Source organism: Chenopodium quinoa, unplaced genomic scaffold, assembly GCF_001683475.1.
Source record: "Chenopodium quinoa cultivar QQ74 unplaced genomic scaffold, ASM168347v1, whole genome shotgun sequence".
Lineage (NCBI taxonomy): Eukaryota > Viridiplantae > Streptophyta > Magnoliopsida > Caryophyllales > Amaranthaceae > Chenopodium > Chenopodium quinoa.
Window position 1 is genome coordinate 4,802,800 of NW_018744626.1, and position 26,185 is coordinate 4,828,984.

The 26,185-nt window shown below is 33.8% G+C and overlaps 3 protein-coding genes and 2 pseudogenes across 7 annotated transcripts; 3 read left to right on the forward strand and 2 right to left on the reverse strand.

The window, feature by feature from the left end:
* Positions 1–910: 910 nt before the first annotated feature.
* LOC110700627 (protein NEN1-like) lies at positions 911–6,572 on the forward strand. Its single transcript, XM_021878184.1, has 6 exons — positions 911–1,461; positions 1,546–1,703; positions 2,623–2,669; positions 3,266–3,329; positions 4,843–5,609; positions 5,997–6,572. The coding sequence occupies exons 1-6, from the start codon at positions 1,188–1,190 to the stop codon at positions 6,232–6,234; spliced, it is 1,548 nt and encodes a 515-aa protein (XP_021733876.1). The 5' UTR covers positions 911–1,187; the 3' UTR covers positions 6,235–6,572.
* Positions 6,573–7,866: 1,294 nt separating this feature from the next.
* Positions 7,867–9,367, forward strand: LOC110700806 (annotated as a pseudogene).
* Positions 9,368–10,806: 1,439 nt separating this feature from the next.
* On the forward strand, positions 10,807–12,035 carry LOC110700628 (basic endochitinase-like). Its single transcript, XM_021878185.1, has 2 exons — positions 10,807–11,270; positions 11,502–12,035. Exons 1-2 carry the CDS (start codon positions 10,841–10,843, stop codon positions 11,981–11,983), a joined length of 912 nt encoding a protein of 303 aa, XP_021733877.1. The 5' UTR covers positions 10,807–10,840; the 3' UTR covers positions 11,984–12,035.
* A 40-nt stretch (positions 12,036–12,075) lies between these two features.
* Positions 12,076–20,814, reverse strand: LOC110700629 (probable RNA methyltransferase At5g51130). 5 transcript variants are annotated; one of them, XM_021878187.1, is made up of 11 exons: positions 20,661–20,814; positions 19,937–20,024; positions 19,378–19,464; positions 16,770–16,921; positions 15,696–15,810; positions 15,565–15,612; positions 14,210–14,474; positions 13,741–13,828; positions 13,562–13,627; positions 12,484–12,552; positions 12,076–12,356 (listed from the first exon to the last, which is right to left on the reverse strand). In XM_021878187.1, the coding sequence occupies exons 4-11, from the start codon at positions 16,905–16,907 to the stop codon at positions 12,267–12,269; spliced, it is 879 nt and encodes a 292-aa protein (XP_021733879.1). In that variant the 5' UTR covers positions 16,908–16,921; positions 19,378–19,464; positions 19,937–20,024; positions 20,661–20,814; the 3' UTR covers positions 12,076–12,266. The 5 variants fall into 5 exon arrangements, with proteins under 5 accessions (XP_021733879.1, XP_021733882.1, XP_021733881.1 ...); XM_021878190.1 differs by lacking the exon at positions 19,937–20,024 and having other exon boundaries at positions 16,770–16,915; positions 19,378–19,424; XM_021878189.1 differs by lacking the exon at positions 19,937–20,024 and having other exon boundaries at positions 19,378–19,424.
* Positions 20,815–22,895: 2,081 nt separating this feature from the next.
* On the reverse strand, positions 22,896–25,957 carry LOC110700630 (annotated as a pseudogene).
* Positions 25,958–26,185: the final 228 nt, after the last annotated feature.

Consider the following 26,185-nt stretch of genomic DNA (forward strand, 5'->3'; position numbering starts at 1 on the left):
GACAAACAATATGAATGTATTACTTGTCACGTTATGTATTTTGATACTACGTTAATGTTATGTTTAATTCATTTTATATGGTAAGGAGAATTCCCTTACAAGTTGGGGGAAATAAGGGATCCAACTTGAATAGGGTGAGAATCGAACCCCTCTCACAGGAATGGAAGGAGGACCTCCAATCACTAGATCAACCTTGATTCTCAGTTCTCATTACATAACCTTAGAGTAGATTAAAAAATACTCCTAAAGTCCTAATTCGTATTACTTGCATTGCATAAAGAGTATCGTGAGGAAAATGGTAATCGCATGGGTAACTTGCCACGATGGATGAAAAGGAGTATCATACGGAAGGCAAAGCACCATTCTTAAAGATTCCATTCTTTATACCCGTTATCAACTAAACAACCCTCCAAAATAGAAACTCTGTTAGTCCATAATTCCATATATGGCTAGAGTTGCAGAATCACACTCAACCTTACTCGATCCGAAATCAACTCGAAAAAATATTTGATTTAGATTTGAACTTGTGTGGACATAATAAGTTAGCATGACTCAACTTTTAAAATTAATCTAACCCGACTTGACGTTATCAAACCCAACCCGATCATCCTTATTGACACCTCTGTATATAAATACTCGGTCTGAAATTGTCTTGGCCAACTGACCGATTTCAAATTTCAATTGATACGGATATATCCCCATTTAGGGTTTGTTCTCATTGACTGAACCCAGCTGAAGTGATCTGAACTGAACCGAACTGAATTAAATTGAATTGAACTGAAATGAATATTTTATAAGAGAAGGAAATTAGGAACTGAACTAAACTGAATTGAACTGAATTTCAACGTATGAAAACAGATCCTTAAAATAGACCCGATCTGATTCAATTTTACCAAATCCGACCAAATTACTCGAAATGACACCTTTAGCACACGGAATACCAAAATGGCCGACTACCTCAAAACTCAAAAGGTATATTCTTCGTTACCAAGACTACTAAAACTCAAATTGAGACTTCTCTTGTATAAACACCAAGCCTCATCAAAGAAGCAACCCACCTATAAACGTAACGAATTCTAATTCTTTTTAACAAACTATTATTATCTCTCATCATTTGGCGCCTTCTTCTTCAAATCCCCAATTCAACATTTCCCCTAAAACCTCAAAAACCTTGAACCTCTTCATCAATGGCGGAAGAACGCTCAGAAATCGCATTCTTCGATGTCGAAACAACAATTCCATTAAAACCAGGTGAATCCTTCATAATCCTCGAATTTGGGGCTATTTTAGTTTGCCCTAAGAAGCTCGTTGAGCTCGAAAGCTACTCCACTCTTATCTGCCCTAATGATATCTCTCGTATCTCCTCTAAATCGGAGCGTTGCAATGGTATTTCACGCGCCGCCGTCTCCTCCGCCCCTCCTTTCTCCGCCATTGCCGACAAAATCTTCGACATCCTGAATGGTACCCATTCTTTCTCTCTCCTCTATTTCTTGGATGATTTTGACTTGTGATTTGGTTAATTGATGAAGTTTTTGTGAATTTTAGGGAGGATTTGGGCAGGACATAACATATTGAGGTTTGATTGTCCTCGGATTAGAGAGGCTTTTGCGGAGATTGGGCGGTCGCCGCCGGAGCCGAAAGGGGTAATTGATTCTTTGGCTTTGCTTACTGAGAGATTTGGTCGTCGAGCTGGAAATATGAAGGTAATTTTATACTATGATAGGTAATTGTAATTTTTGGTGTAGAGAGAGCCGGAAAGGATAAATGATGTAGACGGGATTTGATTTCGAGGTCTTGGGGTATCCTTCAAGACTCTTAAGATAATTTCTTTGTTCTGTTGCTTTGTATGTTGATTAGTTCTACTTCTATAGTTTGAATTAAGCAAAATAACATTTTAGGATTTGTTTGGCATCATTTTTTTTATTTTTAGTTTTCTGTTTTTTTTGAAAATTAAAGACAAAAAAAAAAAAATGTTTCCACTTTTCTATTGTCAGTTTTCAAAATTATTATGATTTTAATAAGTTTAAATAATTTTTGATTCATTATGGAGCATATATATACTTTTAAAAAATAAAAAACCAGAAAAAAAAAACCACAACAATGCCAAACGAACCCTAAGTGTTTGTTTATAAAATTGGATGAAAAAAGGTTCACTTTGGTTTACTTTTAACACTTATAAGTTTTCTACAACGTGTTGGAATGGGGTTGAAACCATAATTCAGTTATTTGTTTGATGGAAAGAAGCATTTCTTGTTGAATAGGAAATAGCAAAATGATGTGTTTGTTTAATAATCTTTTTAACTCTGTATGATTCTCCTGGTTTGTATGTTGGCCTATATAGCAAAAGCAATTTGAATTTTAGAAAATAAGAGATAAAAGCCAGAGCTTCCAACAGAGTAATGAGTTTGAATTATGTGGCAATAAAGACAACATTTTTCGTTTGTCTATTAAGATTGGTTGCTAATCTTGCAATTGAAAGTTTGGCCTTGAGAAGGAATTTTTTTTTTTTTTTAAAATGAGATTATTTGCACTTTGTGGATAATATCATGAATTTTTAATGCCTAAATGTGGTAGAAATTGCAAGAGATTGACAATTAATGTCTTGATATTTTTGGTTTTCAGATGGCCACTCTTGCCACTTACTTTGGACTGGGTCATCAAACTCATAGGTAAAATGCCGATTTCCCACTTTCACCCACCGGTGTTAACACAGCAACTTATAGTGTTTTTTCTGATTCTATTGAAAAGGGGGGGGGGGGGGGGGCAGGCATACTATGTGATGGCTGGATTAGTATATTGAAAGGGTGGAAATTGGTGTTTAGATTCACTAGCTATATAAATATCCGAATAATTGTATTCTTCTCTTTTATGTTCTTTCTTGTTTTAGTATCGATCTACATGTTCTTGCTGTTTGCTGTACACCCATAATATATAACTCTTCATCACACCTTTAATCTCTTCTGTTTTGGCTTATACTTAAAGCTAGGGGCTCATCAATCTTGGCATTTTTTTCTTTTTTTTTTAAATAGAAAGCAAGCCTGGCTATGACTGATTAGCTTTGGCCTTGGATACAAATGGGTTGTGACAATTATAGTCTGCTTTTGTTTTTGATTTTGTGTTTTTTCTTTTCTTTCTTTTTTTGGTGATGGTGAACGAGGAAATATGTTATGTTCAAGGAGTTATGTGTTTCTCCAATTTTTTATTGTCTTTCTTAGGATTCCTGCTTAAAATTCTTATTTATTTAAGTGTTCTCCAACGATTTCAGGAGCTTGGATGATGTGCGCATGAATCTTGAAGTCCTCAAGTATTGTGCAACTGTTCTCTTTTTGGTAATTCATTTTATTTTGTTTCATTAATTAAATACCTGCTTGTTAAGTATGCTGTGTAGTTGACTATTAATGCTTTACTTTGTTAGTGTGCAATTTCAACTTTGCTGGGGAAGGGTAGTTTGTTTCTTAAATTCTGCTTTATATCTCCATAGGTTTGGCATTCTGGCACTTCAAGCAGTATGTAGATGTTTCTCATTAACTTTGTCCTCTTAATGCTATGTTCTCTTCACCTGGTATGTATGTGTTTAAATCTGAAAATTTTAAAATCTGGTCTGGTGTGACTATTCCATGTCTAAGATGATCTGATTTGACTGAACTTTGACTGCATTTGTATGATAATATATATTAAACAACTCAATCAAGTGGGATCTTGTTATATATGTCTTAATCTGTACCTTCCAAATATTTAAGCTTCATAGTTCTATTTATGCGAAATTAAATATTTTTTAACAAGCAAAAAAGATAAAATGTTATGGCCTGGTTCAATCCAATGTATATAAAAGCTCAAGGTGCAACAATGCGATATGGATTTCCCTGTTCCCAAGGCTCAGGGCATCTCATCGAAGTGATACTTGATAAAAATTGATAAAAAAAATCTGGAAAAATGTTGTGTGCCTCACTGAAATCACTTTAACTAGGTTAGAAACGGCTATACACTGGCCTGCTCTGGTTTTGGTGTGGTATGCTTTGGCCTAAATCTAGTAAGGATAAGTAATTAGAATAATGTGAAGAGAACACAGCCTAAAGTCAAGAAGTGGGTGTTAATTTATCCCTTGATTGAATAAAGTAATGTAGGACTGTAGGAAAGGACCACCAATAAAAGTAATCTTTTTGTGTGTGTGTGTGCACGCAAGTGGAGTGGGTTGGGGTGGCCGGGTGGGGAATCATTTACTCTGTTATGAAGGGAATTGTCTTCTGGAATTTAACTCATGACCTCTGTGAACTTATTTATTTTCCTGGTCCTTCATCCGGTTGGAAGGTTGCCTTAAAAGTTATTGACAAGGTTTTAGAGTTTTCCATTATCTACTATGCCATGGCTTTTTCCTCTGAACTCTGAAGTCTATTTTTCACTCTCTTCCTTATGGTGATTGAGATTTGAGATATCAAGTAAATTGTTTCTTGGTAAATCATTGAAGAATATTATATGAATAAGTTTGTGGTCCTTTATAGTCTTCCCATTTTGTGTTTGGGATGTCCCAGATTTAATGTCAGTATATCTTTTCTTTCTCTATTGGATTATCACATCCATTTCTCTCTGTCGCAACACTTTAACTTTACTCTAATTTTACTACCAAAAATTCTACACATATAACCTTTCAACTTCAAGCTCGAAAACTTTTGGACTTTGGACTGTATTTGAGGTTAACATAATGAGGGAAATGCTAGCTTCTTATAATGTAGTCTACTTTGCAAAAACCGTCTCTGGGGTATTTTGGACTTTGGACTGTATTTGAGGTTAACAATGCCTTGTTAGCATTCTCCTCATGGGATAACTCTTTCTTCCTGTGTGTAGGAGTCAAGTCTTCCAGACATTCTTACAAGAGACAGTTGGGTTTCTCCGACTTCTACTACAAGAAGAACTCGTAGTGGTGGGAGAACTTCACCCATGGAAATAAGCTATGCTCCCAATTCAGATCCAGTGCCTGAAAACCCTTCAAATCAAACCATGGGGGAGCAGCTACTCAATGTGGTTGAGCCCAGTAGACCCAACCCAGATCCGATGCCTGAAAACCCTTCAAATCAAACCATGGGGGAGCAGCTACTCAATGTGGTTGAGCCCATTAGACATGAAGCGGAACCTTTTGACATGAGAAGGCTTTCTGAGGAAATAATGGACGATGCCATTCAAGAAGATGATGCAGAAGAAAAAAGACCTATAACTGAATCCCCAGGGATGTCTCGCCTATCAACTATATTTGAGGGCTGCAGCGATTCTGCTTATTTAACTCCTGAGGATGTTTCCATTCCTTTGATCAGTGCATCTCTAGTCCCATTTTATCGCGGGAGTCGTAGGATTCAGATACTGCATGATACTGTTTTACTCAAACTTCACTGTACCCATCTGAAAGTGAGATTTGGAATTAGTACAAGGTTTGTAGATCAGGCAGGCCGCCCTAGGTTGAGCTTTGTAGTAGATGCCCCTCCAAGCGTATGTCAAGTTCTCGAAGCATGTGATAATCATGCACAGAGTTTGTTTGCAGAGTCTGGTAGCACATCTGATTGGAGGCCCGTGGTAGTCAGAAAGAATGGATACTGGAACTTCCCTACTATACGACTCCAGTAAGTTTGCTCTCCTCAATCTTCTATCTGAAATATACCTCCAGGTCCTGAATCGTAGTTTTTATTGCTTATCCTCATGTATATCACTCTGTCACTATGCAATTATGATGTAGAAAAACTCAATTTCATGATGTCAGAACACATAAATATCTCAAGAGAAATGTAGTAAAAATAGGGAATTTTTTGGCATTTTTTTCCCAACCCACTGGTGTCTGGTCGGTTAAATATGGAGTAAGATTTCTACAGTCCTCTAATGTAATACTAGTGCCGTATAATGAGGGTCTAAAGCAGTTATTTTCCACTGAAGGGATTTTCCTTTACTATAGGTAGGTTGCTAATAAGTAATTTTTGATTTTTTAATCTGTGCATGGTCTTCACCTTTTGCAGTATACCTACTGTTGTAACTGAAGATATTGCAAAGTATGGTACCGAAATTTGCCAAAGAGAAGCTGCTTCAGGTGCTGAGCAAAAGCTTCTTTTCAGTACGTTTGATCCTCCGGAACTCGATTGTTTGTTCACAGCTGGAACTTTTGTTGATGCGTTCATCTCCTTGAATCAATATGATTTCCAGCAGACTGCAGGCATCCGATTAGTAGCAGAAAAGCTGGTTATCCATTCTAGCTGACTCTGCAGTTCATGTCAAATTTGTCCTAACCCATCAAAACCAAGGGGTACGTCCTTTTTCGGACCTGTATATATAGATGACCACCGGAGTGGACTTTGCAGAGAAAGGTAGAATTTGATGATTAGTTTGGACGAGTTAGGTGTTAAAATTATTGTATGTGTAATTTGTTTGTTCCATCTGCTAATTATCGTAGCTAAATTATTTCTGTACTTTTACATTATTATCAATGGCTCAACCTATCTGATTAGATCATACTATCTATTCAGGCCAATTGTTATTGTAAATGTCGTCTGACTTATTCAATGTTAGTTTCCGTTAATAAAATTCTTTTATAATTATATCTTGTTCTTTTGATCAGCATCTTATGTCAATCTGTAAGTACTCCATGATTCAAAAAACTAAATCATTTTTGAAAAATCAAAGATATTACCTAGCTCACAAATGGTACATTGTTATTGTAAAACGGATCAAAATCAAGCAATTAGCTAAAACGACTAGTATTTTGGATCAGAAAGAGCATATTTTGAGTTACAAACATTAATTGTAAGTATAAGCATGGCACATATCACTCGAGGTTTTCGTTAGAATATATCTTAGGATGAAAGGATAGATACCAGTCATTCAATTAAGTTTATGAACAAAACTTGAATACAATTGTTTTAAGAGGCGTTTGAATTAACAATTATGATATATATTCCTTAAAATTTTCTTGAAACTTATAACAAAGTCATAATCATTGGTCAATGCTATCAAGTTTTGATTAGTGCTCTATGTAAAAACATTAAATTAAAATCTGAACCCTTAAAACCACGTTTATCATACCCCTTATAGATGTCTAATGGATAAAGCAATAGCTAATCTATGGCATTGTGATGCACCTTGTACTAGCTACTTGTTCTTGGTTCCATTTTTCGTGTTTGTATGATAAAATTGTGATGATAAACTGGTTTAATTTTCGTTCTCGGATATCATGTGTAGTATGCCAGTATATTGTACGAGAAAATTGGTTGTTTCTTGTTTGAGTGCACACTTTTGTTAAGGGTGCACATTTTCTTTCTTCAATGGATTACATTGCATTCAAACATCTTACGGTACTTACCACATTTTGATTACTTGTGAAATGGGTGGCTTCAAGTAACTACAATTACTAGTTTAGTACTAGCTAGTACTAATAATCATCACATTAAAATAATCTAACCCATAAAGCTGGTTCTCTTTTCATGTTATAGGCCAATCTAATTATTTCACCAAGACCCGCAAATCTACCGTATCCGTTTGAAAATAGAAGTCACATGATCTTAGTAAAGGACAATTATACCACCAAAAAAAAAAGAAGGTCAATAATTGACCATTTATTTGTATCCTTTCTTCTCAATCAAAGTTAGTTAAAAATTATAAAATTATAGTGGCGTATTAAGAAGCTGAAGCATAGTACTATTTTGTATGTACAATTATAAAGCTTAACATTTTGGACTAGTGTGTGACAAAGACATTTCAAAATAGTATACTCCGTACATGAACAACTTGTATCATTTGGACTAATTGACTAAAGGCCGGATTACTTCTTAGCCTTATAAATTAGACTTAGCATGCAATTCCTAGCCTTAGAACTCAAATCAATACTTGCCAAGAACAATGGGTGTGAAAAACACAAGTTCATCATTTGTCTTGTTAGCTTTGACAACCTCTCTTTTCATTGCTAGCTTCCCCTTGAAAGCCAAAGCTGGAGAAATCGCGGTGTATTGGGGCCAAGATGAGGAAGAGGGTACATTAACAGCAACATGTAAAAGTGGGTTATATAAGTATGTTAACATAGGTTTTCTCTCAACATTTGGGAGTGGCCAAACTCCTTAGGTCAACTTGGCGGGCCATTGTGACCCTGACTCTGGTGGGTGCCAAAGAGTGAGCGTTGGCATCCGAAATTGCCAAAGCTTGGGGATTAAGGTTATGCTCTCCATTGGTGGTGGCGACGGGAGTTACTCTCTATCATCGTCCGATGATGCTAGAGGCGTCGCCGATTACTTGTGGGATCATTTCCTTGGAGGCCAATCCAACTTTTGGCCACTAGGTATATTTCATGAACTTTGTACATGGAAGTATGCATGTTTTTGATAATGCAATTTATTTGTATGCAAAACAATTTTATAAAAGAAAAAAAAACAAAAAGTTTGAGGAAAAGTGTACAACAATAATCCAAATTATTGAACTTAATTAAGTAATACTGGTAGTTTTTTGAGAAATTCACGGACATATAAGAAGGAGAATGACTAACATATAAGATTAGTGGAATACCTCACCTATCACAAATTAGTTTTGAAATGAAACCTTGTTGGACTTATATGTAGTCAGACTCTTCTTCGAGCTGGGCTTGTGCTGAATCCAATGAAATTTTATCATTTCTAGAGAACTTTATATTGCTCATTCATCATCTCTCAATATAATAATTTCAATATACAAATTGAAAAATAAAATACTTGAAATGAACAAAAGGGTGTCCTAATTCTTATATAGGGATGCTTTGTTTTGCCTCCATTTTTCATTCCCTTAACTAACATGATGCATCCATCTTCTTTCTACTAGGTGATGCCGTACTAGATGGCATAGATTTCGACATCGAATTAGGAACGCCACACTACCAAGCACTAGCACGAAGACTCACCGAGCATGGCAAACAATCAGGGAAGAAAGTATACTTAACTGCTGCACCACAGTGCCCTTTCCCTGACCAAAAGCTCAATGGTGCCCTAAACAGCGGCCTTTTCGACTACGTTTGGATAAAATTTTACAACAACCCTCCTTGTGAGTTTGATGCTAGTGATCCTGAGAAGTTCAAGAACTCTTGGAGAACATGGACATCAAATATCCCAGCTAGGAAATTCTTTGTAGGGTTGCCTGCCTCGAAAGCCGCCGCCGGAAGTGGGTTTGTTCCTACACAAACACTTATGAACCAAGTGCTCCCTTTTGTTAAGGGATTTGGTGACAAATATGGAGGAGTTATGCTTTGGGATAGAGCTAATGATGTGAGAACTGGCTATAGTAAAGTCATCAAGGATAGTGTTAGTGTCTAGCTTATATTAGTGCTTGCTAAATACTAATTTTTCTTCAAAAAAAAACTAAATTTTCTTAGTATGGTCAATAATAATGTATCTAAGCAAGTTTCTATCAAAATAAATGTATGAATAATATAAGTTGCCTAATTGGGTTATGTTGTAATACATAATAGCTGTTTTTAGTTATGTTAATGTTGGACTGCACAATGACGTATTTAATAAATTTAATTAGAAACGGTGATGTAAATTAATATTGTATTAAGTTTTCAAAATTACTTTTTACACAATAGTGAATATTTATATGAATAAGTCAATAGGTAAATAGCTTTGATTCACATATAATTTTAATATTGATCATCCCAATAATTTCTTTGGGTGTAAAGAGAATTGCAAAGACACTGATGTAGAAGAGATTCAATCTCAAGTCTTGAATACCACCCCTTAAACTTTAACTCCAAAACTTTTATCAATCAACCTAGTTGACATGTAACGATCATCTTAGTATATAATAAGTCTAAAATAAAAATCCTCCATTTTAGATATGTCAATGAACTTTAAAAGATTTTCAAAGTGGAATTGAAATTTTTTACTTTTTAGAAGTTATACACCCATTATGAGTTATGACAATCAACAACACATTTACAGCCATTCGTCCATTCTGTTATACTCCGTACGCAAAGTCTCCACGCTTTCAAGAAAATAAGTTAGGTAGTGGACCATCTTTTAGGTTCTTTGTCTTAAATTTCTACAATCATGATTAATTTCAAAATATAAGTCAAGACATCAATTCATTGAGAAATAGAGTGGGAAAAGAAATGGTGGAAAGAAGACTATGGCCCTATTTGGTGATTAGCGGTTAGCTGATTGTGTTAACTAGTTATATTAGCTAATTTGACTAGCTAGTTGTAAATAACTTATTGTGTAAAAGTGTTAGACAAATAACTGTTAATTTTTAACTATTTTTGTGTATTTAATACCCAAAAAGCTAATGATTCAATAAACTCTTATAATGAGTTTTTTTAAAAAAGAGCTTTTTGAGCCTAAGAAGCTCTTTTGATTAGTTATTTACCAAACATCCAAATTAACTTTTAACTATAATCAAACGGCTCAAACCTCTAATAATACTCAATAAGCTAAAAACTTTTCAAAAATCTCTCTATCAAACAAGGTCTATTTGTTCTTTCATATTCCTTACATACTTCCACTATATTTTTTATATAGGTGAATCAATAAAGAGCTCACCAATAAATATATATCCTAAACTAAGGTTTTTTACGAGAATATCGGTGTTAAGAAGAAACCTACACGTGAATTTGGGACGAAGGAATTACTAGGTCTTAAAGGTGCACAAGAATTGTAGTTGGGAAAGTTTCCAACTAATTGTACGAGTACTGTTTTTCCTAATTACTTGGTCATCAAAGTTGACTTAGAAGTCAAGCACATTTGTTTAATTGACTTGACTTTTGACTTTGGCCTTAAACTATCTTTCAACTTTTCTTCCCCTATAAAATAGAATCATACTTTTAAGCCTTAGTATACCTCAAAGAAAATAAATTATGGGTATCAAAATTTGCTCATCACCTTTTTTCTTGCTAGCATTAACCATCTCATTGTTCATTTCCTTACCCTTGAAAGCCAATGCAGGAGGAATTGCCATATATTGGGGCCAAAATGAGGATGAGGGAACATTAACAGCTACATGTAACAGTGGCTTATACAAATATGTTAACATAGCATTTCTCTCAACATTTGGGAATGGCCAAACACCCCAAATTAACTTGGCTGGTCATTGTGATCCTGCCAATGGCGGGTGTCGTAAAGTGAGCACTGGCATCAGGAACTGCCAACGGATGGGGATTAAGGTCATGCTCTCCATCGGAGGTGGTACTGGTACCTACTCGCTTTCATCAACTGATGATGCTAGACGCGTCGCTGATTACTTGTGGGATCATTTCCTTGGAGGCCGATCCAATTCTCGGCCATTAGGTATGCATGGTTTTGAAAAGAAAAATAAAATAAAATTTATGCTAAAATTTCTACATGCTGTTTCTCAGTTGTTCCCAAAAATGCAAATTTCTTCATTAATAACAAAATTGATACAATTTTTAAATAATTATTATACATAAATCAAACTTTAAGTTTTTCTACAAATGAGTACACAAGTCCAGATGGTTAAATGAAACTTGAAAGATAATGTTCCAACTTCTTTTTCACCAGGTGATGCGGTATTAGATGGCATAGATTTCGACATCGAGTTGGGAACACCTCATTATGTTCCGCTAGCAAGGAGACTTGCCGAGCATGGCCTTCAATCAGGGAAGAAAGTATACCTAAGTGCTGCACCACAGTGTCCTTTCCCTGATAAAGAGCTCAATGGCGCCCTAAATACTGGTCTTTTCGACTACGTTTGGATACAGTTTTACAACAATCCTTCTTGTGAATATGATGTTAGTAATCCTGAGAATTTCAAGAATTCTTGGAAAACATGGACCTCAAAAATCCCAGCTAAGATGTTCTTTGTTGGGTTACCTGCTTCAAATGATGCTGCTAACAATGGCTTTGTTCAAACACAAACACTTATAAACCAAGTGCTCCCATTTGTTAAGGGATCTGGTGGCAAGTATGGAGGAGTGATGCTGTGGGATAGAGCCAATGATGCGAAAACTGGGTATAGTTCTCACATCAAAGCTAGTGTCTAAATTTATCATACCAAGGGAGCTAATTCAATAAAAAAAGTTTCCTGTTTTCCTACTTTGGCCATCATGTACTCTATTGAAGTTTCTATTGAAGGTATACAAAGTATAACTGTATAAGATAATACTAGTATTTATCAGTGGCAAAAATACCAAGTACCTCAAGCAGCACCAATTACTTGGTTAAAAGAATAAAACTTTTGAGTTATAGTAGCTACTGTTTTTGATACATTAATATGAATCATATAAACCTAAAAATTTTGCAAACAGATATATTTGCCTTCACTACTTATTTACGAAAAACTAAAACAGCTCTATCAAAACCCAATGTTGCACCTGATACACTCATCGTTGCTTGTTCAACGGTTCTGAATCCAATCTGTCAACCATTTATGAAAAAATAAACAGAAATTAGATCATTAATGAAAGCTATGGAACTGAGCAGCTTAAAAAAATGAGCATTACTTAAAGTCAACTACACAATGGATTGAGAAATGGCTAGAGACCTTATCAAGAAGCATCTCCTGGAAGAAATCGGGTTTATATACTATATTATTGTAATTCATCTGCGTGATCTGCAACAGAAAAGCATTTAATTTAATATGTGTATTCATGGTACGTAATACGTTGCTATAGGACATAGCCAAGCACAATATCAAACAAGCGGGACTAGTTACGCATAAATTTACATGTGGAAAGAACTCAACACTACTTTAGAAGGAGGTCTTCTTATAGACCCTTGAATGTTGATTTTGTAAAATACAAGTTTCATATGTGCACAAGATAATCGTAATATTTACCAAAAACTAAATACAATTATGAAAAAACAATGTGTTGGAATGATGTCAATGGGGCAGGCAGGGCAGACTTTGGCAGTTTGTCTTTCCATCCCCATCCCCACGTGTCCAAAATCCATACCCATCCCCACCTTGACGGGTACAAATCTAAAATCATCCCCACCCCACCCCTGCCTGGATATCCACACCAACCTAACTCCTGCCCCAAACCCACCTCTAAAAACCAAATATTACTTACTATAACATATAACCAAAAAAACACACACACACTCTTAATATTACATATGGATGCACTGATGTAGGTATGGGGCGAATAGACTTGGGGCGGGAGGAAGGGTGATGGGACAGGTACCACCCAAAAACCACCCCCACCCCCATCACTCATGGCGGATATCATTTTTACCCTGATTCCACCCACCACCACCGGGCAAACTGGGACCCATCTTTGCCACACTGACATCCCTATGTTGGATTATAAACTAAATAGTATTTTTCCGGTACAAAAATTAATCCTGATATGGATAAGTGATTGTTCAATTTGTATGCTGTCAATGCCAAGTCATTTTTTTTGTACATACTTAATTAAAGAGTCATATCCAGTAAAAATATGATGTAAAAATATATGAATTAGCTAAGTGTCGTATAACTCTCAACAAACATGCCTGTGTTGAATTGACATGTCTATAAGATTCAAGTGTGAATTTAGCCCTTTGTGATTTAAGAACAGTTTACTTTTAAATACCATTAACTGTTATAAAATGGATGAGAAGTATAAACAAATAACCACCTCAGTTGTAAGACGATTCTTGTAATATGATTCCCATGGCTGAGGCTCCAAGACAAGAATGCCACCCTGCTCATAAAAAAGATCCATTCAACACTATCTATGAGAGAATAGCATAACTGCCTAAAATGAATGGGCTTTTATTTACTAAGACAAAAAATACAATGAACAAATACACATACCGGATGGAGGAGTCTCCAAAACTTTGCAAATAACGATATTAATCCTTCATCACCCCAGTTCAAATGAACCCATTTTGTCACACTCAAACTGCATATTACACATAAGGGAATCCATCAATGAAAAAACAAGTTACTATTACAGGTAATGGAAGCAAGAATAAAAATTCAGTGTTGATATAGTCAATATCCTCGATTCAATTACTTTTCATTGCAATTGTGATACTCATCTCATTTTAGTCACATCAATTTCATCTCAAAAAAAAAAAAAAAAAAGCAAAAACGGGGACATCGTAGCATGTCACAATTATCCTATATAGTAGTATATTTTTTAAAGGAAGCGAGTAAATTGAAGAAGCATATGTGATTCTTTTGCTTAACTTATCCAAATTTCAGGTAAGTCCTCATAGTCATACTTGATAATAGGTTTATCCAAGTGTATACTGTGAATATATACAGAGATAAATCTTACCACAGAATGGTATCATTGTTTTCAAGGGGAAGTGAGACCCAACTAAGAACAAAATTTTCACATCGAAAAGATACAATGTCAAGAAGATTTCTATCCACCGAGAGAGTATCAGTCTCATCATCCTTTGTACTTGTGGAACAAGTTTCAGCACATTCCGATTCATTCACACCCTTAACCCTTGTCTTGGAGGACCCAACACATCCATTTCCAGTTTTCTCTTCTCTTACCATCTTCCGAAGGCGCCACCAAGCATCTTTGATTCGATCTACAAAGCATAGGAATTATAAGTTTAATGCAGGGAAGAAGGATATTGACAGATAAAAGTTAACTCAGTAGGAATCTTACAAAGAGCATCACCATCCAATTTCCAAATGAGAGTATGATAACTAGTACAATAATTAACTAAATAGGAGTCCTACAAAAAGAATAACTCTACAACCCCCAAATGGAAGTAAAGAAAACATGCTTTAACAGAAAATGATTGTAATATGGATCATTAAGCCATGTTAAAATTTATGATATATAAAAGCAAAGATGCATTTAAATCTCTATCTAAACAATAATATACATAGAAAGTTAAGGAAGAAGCTAAAATACACAGCTAGTAATATTTGAAAAGATAATTACAACCTCTTATAAAATAACAAAAACTCTTCTAAAAGACAACACCAAAAGCCTCTCAACTTTAGTGAAACATCGTGCCTAAAGCAATTCCTTCTTAAAGGGGCTGAATGCACAAGTCAGGCTGATTGAACATGGATCAGCTTAGTGAAACATCGTGTCTTAAGATACTAAGTTCGTCAACATTTGCAACAGAAAACATTGTAAAAAGCAATTTCTTTGTCATTTCGTAGGAAAATGGCTTGGTTTGATGTAGCTATGAAACTCCTATGACTCTTTGAGGTTAGCAAAGAATCCAAATAACATTTTACAACAATACACAGAAGAGCTTTGTCCTCAATCAAAGCCAATTCACTCCCGCAGATACCCCAGCTATGGTGACATTATAGTCAGTGACCAAGTGAAGAGAACACAAAGTACCCTTGCTAAAGAACCATTGCACCTGACATCATTGCAGTCAAACAATATGTGCTAAAAGTCAATAGGTCAATAAAAGTATCAATTAGAGAGAAATTTTTTTGAAGCAATTATGAACTAAGCAGAAGTTTGCGGGCACATGCAAAAGTTTGTCCAAACTAAGGGGCTACTAGCAAAACGGTCAAGGCACAAATCATTACCACAAGATATTGATGACTTAGGAACAGGAAAACCGCCAAATTACAAATTACATCATGTATCATCAATGACGTATGATATTACCCTGCTAAAGCCAGTTTGGAGTTTTAGAGACATACTATTATCAATGTCAATGCCAAGAATAGTCCTACAGTCAAACTTCTTTGCTGCAAATCACAATTGAATTGAAAATAGATCAGAATTGAAAATTTGCATGCTAAATTGAAAGCCAAAATGCATTGATCCTTACCAATATTAATAGTTATCAATCCGCTGTTGCAACCAATGTCAAGACAATCTTTGCCTTGAAACCACTCCTTCTTCAGTACTTTGAACCGTGGATCCTCCTCAACGTCATGTCCAACCTGATTTATCACTTAAACTTAATTGCAGGATCTCAGGACATGAAAATTCAACTATCAATCCAGCGAGCCAATTAGACATTTTCAAGAAAGATAAACAAAACCAAACGATGTACATACAACCACCCCAAGATACATAAATTGTCTAACATTATAATTTCACATCCTGACTCAATAAAGGCATAAGAATGAAACTTCCCTAAACTAGGACATATAAACATCAGTAAAGGCCTTACTTAGAAATTTACACAATACATCCCTTTGGTAATAACTAGGAAACAAAACAGAAACAAACATTTTCAATAGCATACGTTGTGAAAAGATCCAGAATTTTTTTAAAAAAGATGTTTCTTCTGAAAGCTCGGAGTTCATCCCTCTCCCCCTCTCTTCCAATGATTTACCATACAATTACAACTATATCAATATCTTCATACAAACGTGCTAGAATCTCAGTGTGAAATTACTCGACACTCTTGAATTTGAAGCATACAATTTAACTCTACTCAATTACCATGACACGAGGAAGCATAATCAGGGAGAAGTCAGCATTACTTTAATCATAAAAGGTGAAATTGTACCTTCTTCAAAATTATAGATCATTAATCACAGTAAAATTTCCATGCAGATAAAATTTTCATACAATAAACATCACTAGAATTTATTAGCAAAAATTAACTTCTAGCAGCATAAATCAAAATCCCAGATATTTTTCTAACCTAATGTTGCTACAATCGGCCAAATTTAACAAAATTCATTAGGAAGAAACAGTGAACTACCATGAAATAAATTTATCACAGAAAAAGAGTTTTAATAAATAATTATCAATGAAAATGAAATAAAAATTAAAATAGCATTTGGGCATAAGTTTATACAATCTTTACACATCTAAACATTTCCAGAAAATCCCTAAACTTTGAAAAAAGAAGAAAAGAAAAAAAAAAAAAGAAAGAAAGAGAACTTACACGATAGCCATAGTAATTCCTGCAATTTCCGAAGGGAGCAACCTCTTTGTTCTTCTTCTTGTTCTTTACAACACCATTATTACCATTATTAACAGCAACTGGTCTTTCTGTCTCTGTTTTTGGCATTAAATCTGCCATTTAAATTTCTTCAGCTTCAAAAAGCAAATTAGTTAGGGTTTTGGAGCGAGAGATTAAAAAAAAAAAAAAAGAGTTTATGACGCAGGTTTATGACAATTAATTAATAAAAGACATGTATTGTGTACTCAGGCTCACCTAAAACTAGCATGTAGTAGCAGTAATTTTAAAATTTAGAATAAAAACTCATTGTGTTTTAAACTTTTAGTTGATGATTCTATAAGTGTTTAGGAAACAGAAATCAATTGCGTTAGGAACATCCAGCTAAGAGATGTAGTTTAAATGGCAAATGATTACTCATATTAGCATTTAGCACAAAAGAAAAATTGCTTGGTTTTTTAATTGAACATATATTGAAATCAATTTTTGTTAGTAAAAAATAACAACATTAATTTACAGTAGGTTTATCGCTTCTGTTAAGACTTATAATTTTGGTTTAGCATATAATTACTATATACATTAGTTTTGCAAATAATTATTCAATAAACTACATCAATAATAGATGGTTAATTGGTCTGTTACTGTCAGGTGATACTTCTTTTATGCTTGTTGGACTCATCACTTATCACTATATTTTCCTACCAAAAGCTTATCACCATTTCAATTTGAATTTACTTGGACAGAATATTAACCGGTAAGATTGCTGATAAATCATTGAATTTCAAAGAAAGGATTTTGACAAATAATGTTAGATTTGTGGTAGTGCACAGATGACACATTAAAATATGCAATTCATACATGTTATTGTTGTACTTTCTCCCGACTTTTAACCATCAAATGTACGATTTGGTATACATCTCAATTTTGCTCCCCTTGGGTGTTTCTATGTTTATATTACAGGTCTAACTCTTAATGCTTGAAATTAAGGCTACATTACCTAGGGCTAATTTGTTTTGGGCTGATTTATACTGGGTAGTGGGTATTAAGGAAATGCCAAAGCCAATGGTTGATTCTCTATAATAAATTAATAATGTACACGTCATTGAGTCAACACACATCTGGACATGGGTTATGAAAAAATAAAGGACACCTAAAAGGAGTAAAGTTGTTAAAGTCGACAGATAAAGACAAATATCATGATGAAAAGGAAATAGTTAAAAAGAAGATTATACACTTACTTCCTCCGTTTTAAATACTTGCAACACTTCCCCAAATAGATTTGTCACAATATTTGCAATACACTATAATTGGAAAGTTTTTGGGTTAAAGTTGTACTTTTACCCTTATTTAAAGCTTATCACCCAATTAATTATACTCCTAACAATCTCTCAAGTCTTAACCCCATTTTAAGTGTGTTAAATCAAGTGATATCCACCTTTTTTAAATTGCTTCAACATGGCCCTTTTCGTTTATTCTAGCTTTGCATAAATCTTATCTTCATATTTTCTCTCCAAGCAATAGCATGCTCTAAAATTACCTATCTCATACAAATGGGCAACTTCTTGCAAATTAAGATACGATTCATGAGTGAATGATCATTGCAATTGCCAATACACTAAAAATATTACAAAAGTGCCTTGTGAAAAGCTTCTTATAGTAATTTAGTTAATTCTACCCACATGCAATTAAGCCTAGTCTCAGAGCACCTTTATTGCTACAAAAATTGGTTCCCTTAGCTCCTTTATCACCCCCAAGAAGTAATTAGTGACTTGAAGGATTATAGAAATATTATAGGAATTTGTGAGCTTTATCACAAAAATGGAATTGCAAGAGAATAAGGTATTTGGTCGTAATGGGTGGCGCCGTGGCGGAGGAGGATTTTTGTAGATGACTATGGGAAATAATCACTATTGGTTCATGTAGTCAACCCCACTTATGGGATCAAGGCTTTTATTGATTGATTAAAGGATTATAGATATATACACACTAATAAACCTAATAACTAATGACAATATTAAGAAGAGACGTCTGTTTAGGCATCAAAAAGTGTTGTAGTTTGTTAATTTGATTTATTACACTTTTAACTAATCCGTATTTGGCAAAAACTCCCCAGCTGCACCTTAAATTTACCAACCTAACTCTCTTGTTTTTCTCTCCAAATCTTTCAGCCTTCATATTCTACCATACCAACCAAGAGAATCCATATGTCAGCCTTAAGAATAATTTTTTGCAAGGGGATTAATCATTTACTTTGGATTCTAAGAACTAAATATTACATATCAATAACCTGTTCCTTAAGAGGATTTTCTTTTTTCTTTCATAGTGAAACAATGGTCAATTACAGCATCATGGCTTAGTCGAATTCATGTCATTGTTGTTCTTCCTACTACTCTGCCACTATATTCGTTTCTAGATCATCATCTACGTTTCTAGATCATCATCTATCACATAGCACAGCTCTAGCATTAAAATTATAATTCAATCCAATGGAAATTCTTAAAATAGAATTCAAAACCCACCCCATATAAACACAGGCCAAAAAAAATGAGACCATAAAAATAAAATAGTTTCCAGAATATGATAGTGTGTATACCTGAAACAGATAGATTGCAGCTTCAACTGTATTCGTCTCTAATCCAGCTTAATAACAGCAACCAAGGAAACCAGATGAGCAATGTATCTACCAAAAAAACAAAAAAAACAAAAAAACAAAAAAAAACATAAAGAAAACAAAAAAAAATGACAAAAGACTGGTTGATATGCCAAACTAAATAGTAGCACCACATAGTCTTAATTAAAATTTAGTAAACCATACAAACTAAACAAAGCTAAATCTTTAATTCACACAATACGCTACACTCTTAAAAATAAGAAAAAACGACAATAAATTCAACTTGGGTACATACATTGATACATGAACAATATCACTTCTAAAGATAGACGAAATTCAAAAGCCAAATTAAAATGTAATGTCCTGATTGAGGAGAGCAATATAAATAATAAAATATATTTTCAAGTAGAAAATTCGATAAAACCTTATTTGAAAATAGCACAACCCGAAAAGGTACTTGTTAAAATTCAAAGCCAAATGTTTTCTAAGGAATTTCTAAGTGATAAACTACACTAAAAGAAAGTCATTGAGTATAGAATACCAATTGATGATTAAACAGGGTAGTTTAAGAAAGTAAAGTCGTCCTCACTCCATTCCATTCTCATTTACACTATCCCCGCAATCCTCTTCTGCTCGACATTATTAAATGGGTCATCACAGGTTCAATCCATAAGGAGGAACAATGCAAACACAAGTAAATTAGACTGTCAGCAACCTCTATTCCACCTTGTTATATAATATATATAAATAAGATCATAAACTCATACTTATATTAGTATATGATATGATGCAATACGGACATTGTATTACATTTCATATTGCTCAAAATTCAAATCAATTCAATAATAATCTCAACTAATTACATTCAAACCCAGAAGACTCTATAATACTATACAGTCTATACTGCCTAATTCTTTCACTTGAATAATTGATATCTTGCATAATAATAGCATTGAATCATATCACACGAATCAATCCAAACCGGTATACTCATATAGCTCCTTTAAAAAGAGGGTTAAATTTGAAAAATAAGATATTAAAAACTAAATTCAAAACAGATAGTAGTAAAATTGAAATTCTTGGAATCAGAAAAACTGAATAGAAAGAAAGTAAATTAGGGTTTTGAAATTGATTATAGATTCTGTAATTCATCGAAAAAGGAAAGGAGGAGAAAGGGAAGCAACAGCAATTTCAGCAATTTTTGTTTGGTAATTCGAACCCTAACTACGAAATGAGAGAAAAGAGAGGAGAGGGAGGAGAAATACCTGGGCGTGGGTGGGTGGGTGATCGGCGGCGATTTACCGGCGAAAAAAGGTAGTGACTACTGAGGCTGAGAGTTAAGCGTCTGCGAGGGAAATTATAAACTCACACAAGGTTTCAGCTATTTCGACTCGACTACTTGCTGAATTTCTAACGACGACTTTCATATTCCTGTCCTAAAAATAATATGTACTACCTCCATTGTTACGTATTATTTGGAAATATTTAACATAAAATAGAGATAAAATGTATAATTGTTGCAAATAATATATAACGGAGGTAGTAATAAAGAAAGTGTGACTCTTATTAGAGCAACTACAATGGTTGGCTAATTTATTAAATAGCTTGACATTCCACATCATCTTCTTAAGCTACAATAATTCAAGCTATTTGTTGCTGCAATGGTTAAGCTAGTTGAAAATTAATTTATTTTTAAATAAATAATATTTTTTTATCTAATAAATATTTGCCAAGCTAATTAGCTCTACAAAGCTAATTTGCTTGCCAAAGCTGATCAACAATATGTGAAACAATGGTTTAGCTACTAGCTCAAGATTTTTAATATTTGCAAGCTAGTCCTTTTTCCCAACCATTGAAGTTGCTCTTAATAGCTCGTGAATTAAGGTCGATTCACTTACGATTTGTATCAATGATCGTAACACTTTTAAAATGATGTTTTTATTTGATTCAATTGTCATGTATTTGTTAGATTTAAACTTCTTTGTAGACATCAAATGACTTTTTTTTTTTTTGAAAGAAGTCAAATGACTTTTTATTTATAAGTCAATCTTTTTTAAAAATAATAAACAAAAAACACTCAAACCTCATGCCACTGCACCATGAGGTCTTCCTTGTTTAAAAAAAATTACTCATATCATAGAAATGTATATATATTGAAATTTAAGCAACTACAATTAATGGAAAATATATATATATATATATATATATATATATATATATATATATATATATATATATATATATATATATATATTACCAATTTACATTAAAACCGCCGATTAAATTACTTCGTAAGAATTACTAAATTAGCATATCTTTGTTAAATGGTAAAAGGGGCATAAGTTAGATATTTTGATAACTTTTAACCTTGCTAAAGTCCATCCCAATATGAAGTTTTATAAATATATACACAAGCTTTACATCTCAAACACTGCAATTTTTTTTTTTTTAAAAATAAAAAATAAAAAATTAATGCATTATTTTCTAGAAAATCTTCATTCTAAATAGATCATTGTTCTGCTCCTGACTCCTTCCTGGGCATTACTCTACAGATGACATTCATGGGACAGTTTATTTGAATAAGAGTCAAACAGGGAGTTTATAACATAACTGATTGACTAGATTACATTAACCTAATTACAGGACGTACTCTTTTGAAAAGAAGGAATCTTCAAATACTTTTATTTAAAAGTCCTGTATTATGTTTTGCAAATAAATTAGCATTTTCAAACAATGTACTTCAAAAGTTCAAAGTCTCAATAGTTCCAAATTCCAATATACATGACTTATATGTTACTCTTAGGGTCTGTTCTCTTCCGTTGAAATTCAGTTCAGTTCAGTTCAGCTCAGTTCAGCTCAGCTCTTAATTTACGTCTAATGATATTGCTAATGATATAAAGCCAAATTTCATTCTTTTAAGCTCTTATTACGACGACGACAACAACAACAATAATAATAATCAATAAGTAATAAATAATAATAATAATAATAATAATAATAATAATAATAATAATAATAATAATAATAATAATCATCATCAATAAATAATAATAATAATATTAATAATAATAATAATAACAATAATAATTGAAATAATAATACTAATAATAATAATCAATAAATAATAATAATAATAACAATAATAATAATAACAATAATAATAATAATAATAATCAATAAATAATAATAATAATAATAATAATCATCAATAATAATAATAATAATATTAATAATACTAATATGTACATTTGTATATACACATATGTATAGTAATAAATAATCAATAAATAATCAAAGATCACTAATCCGTAGTTAATAATCACTAATTAATAAGTTCAGTTCAGTTCAGTTTAGTTCAGTTCAGCTAAGTTCAGCTCAGCTCAGTTCAGTTCAGTTCAGTTCAGCTGAGTTCAGTCAATCGGAACAGGCCCTTACTCACCATTCACCAAGAAAAACATAAGAACAAAAAATAGAAAGGATGAGGATTGAGGAAGGTGGTTTACAATAGGCCAAGTTTTGAAATTATGCTAATTTTGTTGTGCTAATCGGATGGTCAGAGTGAGCTGCAGCTATTCATCATCATCTGTATCGATATCGAAATCTTTAACCTTCACATCTGCATCTTCTCCATACTGGATGCTCATGTCAATCTGCAACAACACATATTGAATGTTGTTCTCTTTCCTCAAATCAAGAGGGATGAAACTCACCATGCTGTATTGACTTTTTTTTTTTTTGACAGACTTATTGACTTACTTATTGTCAGCAACTAAACCTCAATACTTTCTGTTCACAATTAGCTACATGTTGACACCACAAAGTTTTTAACAGTATTACAGTGCACAAGTATGAAAAATAGATTACTAGTTAAGGTATTCATGATAAGGTCATCCTAACAAAATACATGCTCAGAAATATATAGTCCATTTTGCTATGATTATAATTTCATAAACCTTCGTAGCTATGATTTTCAAGTATCTTACATCATAATGTATGTGTCATAGCTCGTTGAACCACAGCGGAGGAAGCACCCGTGCCAACACCAGGAAAGAATGAGATTTTAGTTGAACTACCATGCTTATTATCACTCATTTCCATCATCACTTCCTTGCCAACCATGGAATTTGGCTCTGTTGAACAAGGAACATGGGATGATCTGATCTCATCTAGCACAATCGCGATTTCTTTCATAGAAGGCCTTTCTTTTCCATTCATATTTAGGCATTGTCTTGCAAGCTTAGCAACAGCTACAAATTCCTCCCCCTTTTCCTCATCTAAAATCCGAGGATCCAAAAGATCAAAAAGACGAGAATTTTCCATGTGGAACAGAAATTCAACAGCTAAACTAATCCATCCCCCATCATTGGTGGGGCAAATTGGCTTTTTGCTAGTTATAAGCTCAACAAGGACTACCCCGAAGCTGTAAACATCACTTTTCTCAGTGGATCCAAATAACCATACGTCCCAATAACACATGTAGTCACATGTGTCTGTTCAATGTCGATTGCTCTTGAGGCCCCAAAATCTGAAACTTTTGCTCTAAATTTGGCATCCAAAAGTATATTTGCGGACTTGATGTCTCTGTGATAAATCGGGGCAGATGAAGATGAATGCAGGTATGCTATAGCATCAGCTGATTCTGCTGCCATTTGTAGACGCATTTTCCAAGTAACATGAAAATCTCCACTTGCATCATGAATATGGTCATAAAGTGTTCCATTTTCAATAAACTCATACACGAGCAGAGGAACTTCTGTCTCTAAACAACAACCCAGTAATCTGACCACATTCCGATGATTAATTTCAGATAGAATAACAACTTCATTGATAAATTGTTCTAACTGATTCTCATCTACTTTTCTAGACTTCTTAATGGCCACGATTCTCCCATCCTTTAACATACCCTTATAAACCGTGCCTTGGCCACCTTGACCAAGGATTCTGTTTTTGTTGAAGTTGTCAGTGGCCTTCTCCAACTCTGTTACAAGAAAGACTTTCGTACTCTGGGCACCCTCACTAGAACATGTTTGTTGTTGCAACAACAAGCCAACATTTCTCTCAAAGTACTCAGATCTGTATCGAATCTCTCTCCTATTCTTTACCACTCTATAGACCCCATAGCAACCTAAGAGCAACACAATCAATCCCATGCCTAAGCTGAATCCTGAAACAAGCATCACAGATACGTATTGAAAGTTATGTCGTCTTTGGATTAATAGAGGTCATAACCAAAAGCTTGTTTCAGGAAGTCATAACCAAAAGCTGAAACAAGCATCACAAATACGTATAGAAAGTTATGTCGTCTTAACTTTCTATACGTACTAAGCTGCAAAAGCTTACATGGAATCATAACCAGAAGCTTAAACTTACGGAAAGTCATAAACTGATTACAAGAAAACTAGCAATTTAAAACTAAGTAAATCGTTTAATTTACTGAGCATTAGTCAACCAAGTTCTTACCAAGTATTGATTCCCACTTGTACAATGGATTTTTCCTGCAGTAATAAGGAGGTTTGTTAGGGTTTAGATTAAAAAGATTCTCAACACAACGATGCCTGCACTTCCTACATTCCCTTGCAACTAGAACAAAAAAAAAAAAAAGGAGTTGATTAGTTTACATCCAAAGAGTGTCCAACTTAAAGGATGTTTAAATAATTTATGAGATAGTTTGTTTACGTTGACATCCATATGGAAGATAGGGGTTTCCTTCGTAGAAGATGTTGCAGTTACAACTGTTATCGCCACTCTGATTTGCACAATAAAAATTGTAATGATCAACTGCTGAATTGGCCTGAATATATGAAGCTGGACCATCCCAATATAGTGTTGTTGGGACTGTGGTTCCGGAGAAATCGTTGACAAAGCGGCTGTCCATTAATCCTATTCTCATATCCCCGCAAGAAGAATTTGCTTTAACAACAATTTCAGACTTATAAAACTCAAATATGTTTTCAATGTCAAATAACCAGGCTTAAAAGGAAAGTGGAGCAAACAATTAGGGACAAAGGGTACAAGTGGAAAAACATGTCAAAAATAGTATGGGATAATTTTTTGGGGATACTTTAAAAAGGAAAGTGGAGCAAACAATTAGGGACAGAGAGAGTAACTATTATGAGAGCTAACTCCATTTTTCCATTAAAGTAATCTTATTACTTCCGTTAAAATAATCTATTTGCTTAGCACTGTAAGCCCTATTACTCAAATTGTGAAGTGATTATACTATGTGGTTTAGTGGTTAGCAAAAATATAAGACATACTAGGTGTTTTTTTTTTTTTTTTGTTTTTACAAAAGAAATACTAGGTTAATATATAAATTAAAGTCAAAAGTCTAGATTAAAAACAGAAATAAAAATAGTTATTAATAATTGATGATATCACACATAGAATGGGATAATGTGAGAATAACATGTAGGATAGTCTATAAATATTACTAAAGGAATAACCGCGGACATTATCACTTTTTTCGAATTGTATGCGTGTCAGCTTCTCCTTCATTTTTTTCCCGCCCAAATTTTTTTTCCCTTTTATATATTTTTTTCGAATTGTATACGTATCAGCTACTCCCTCCATTTTTAAATACTTGCTCCACTTTTCTTTTTCGGCCGTTTTTAAATACTTGCTCCATTTCCTTATTTGGAAAACTTTTACTACTCCATTAATTTCTCTCACCTAATAGACCTGATCATATTTTATTAAATTCATATTCTCTCCTCCAATTCTCCCCACTAGCTTTAATTTTTAGAATTTTTTATTCTTCCACCTACCCAACTACTTCCATATTTTATTATTT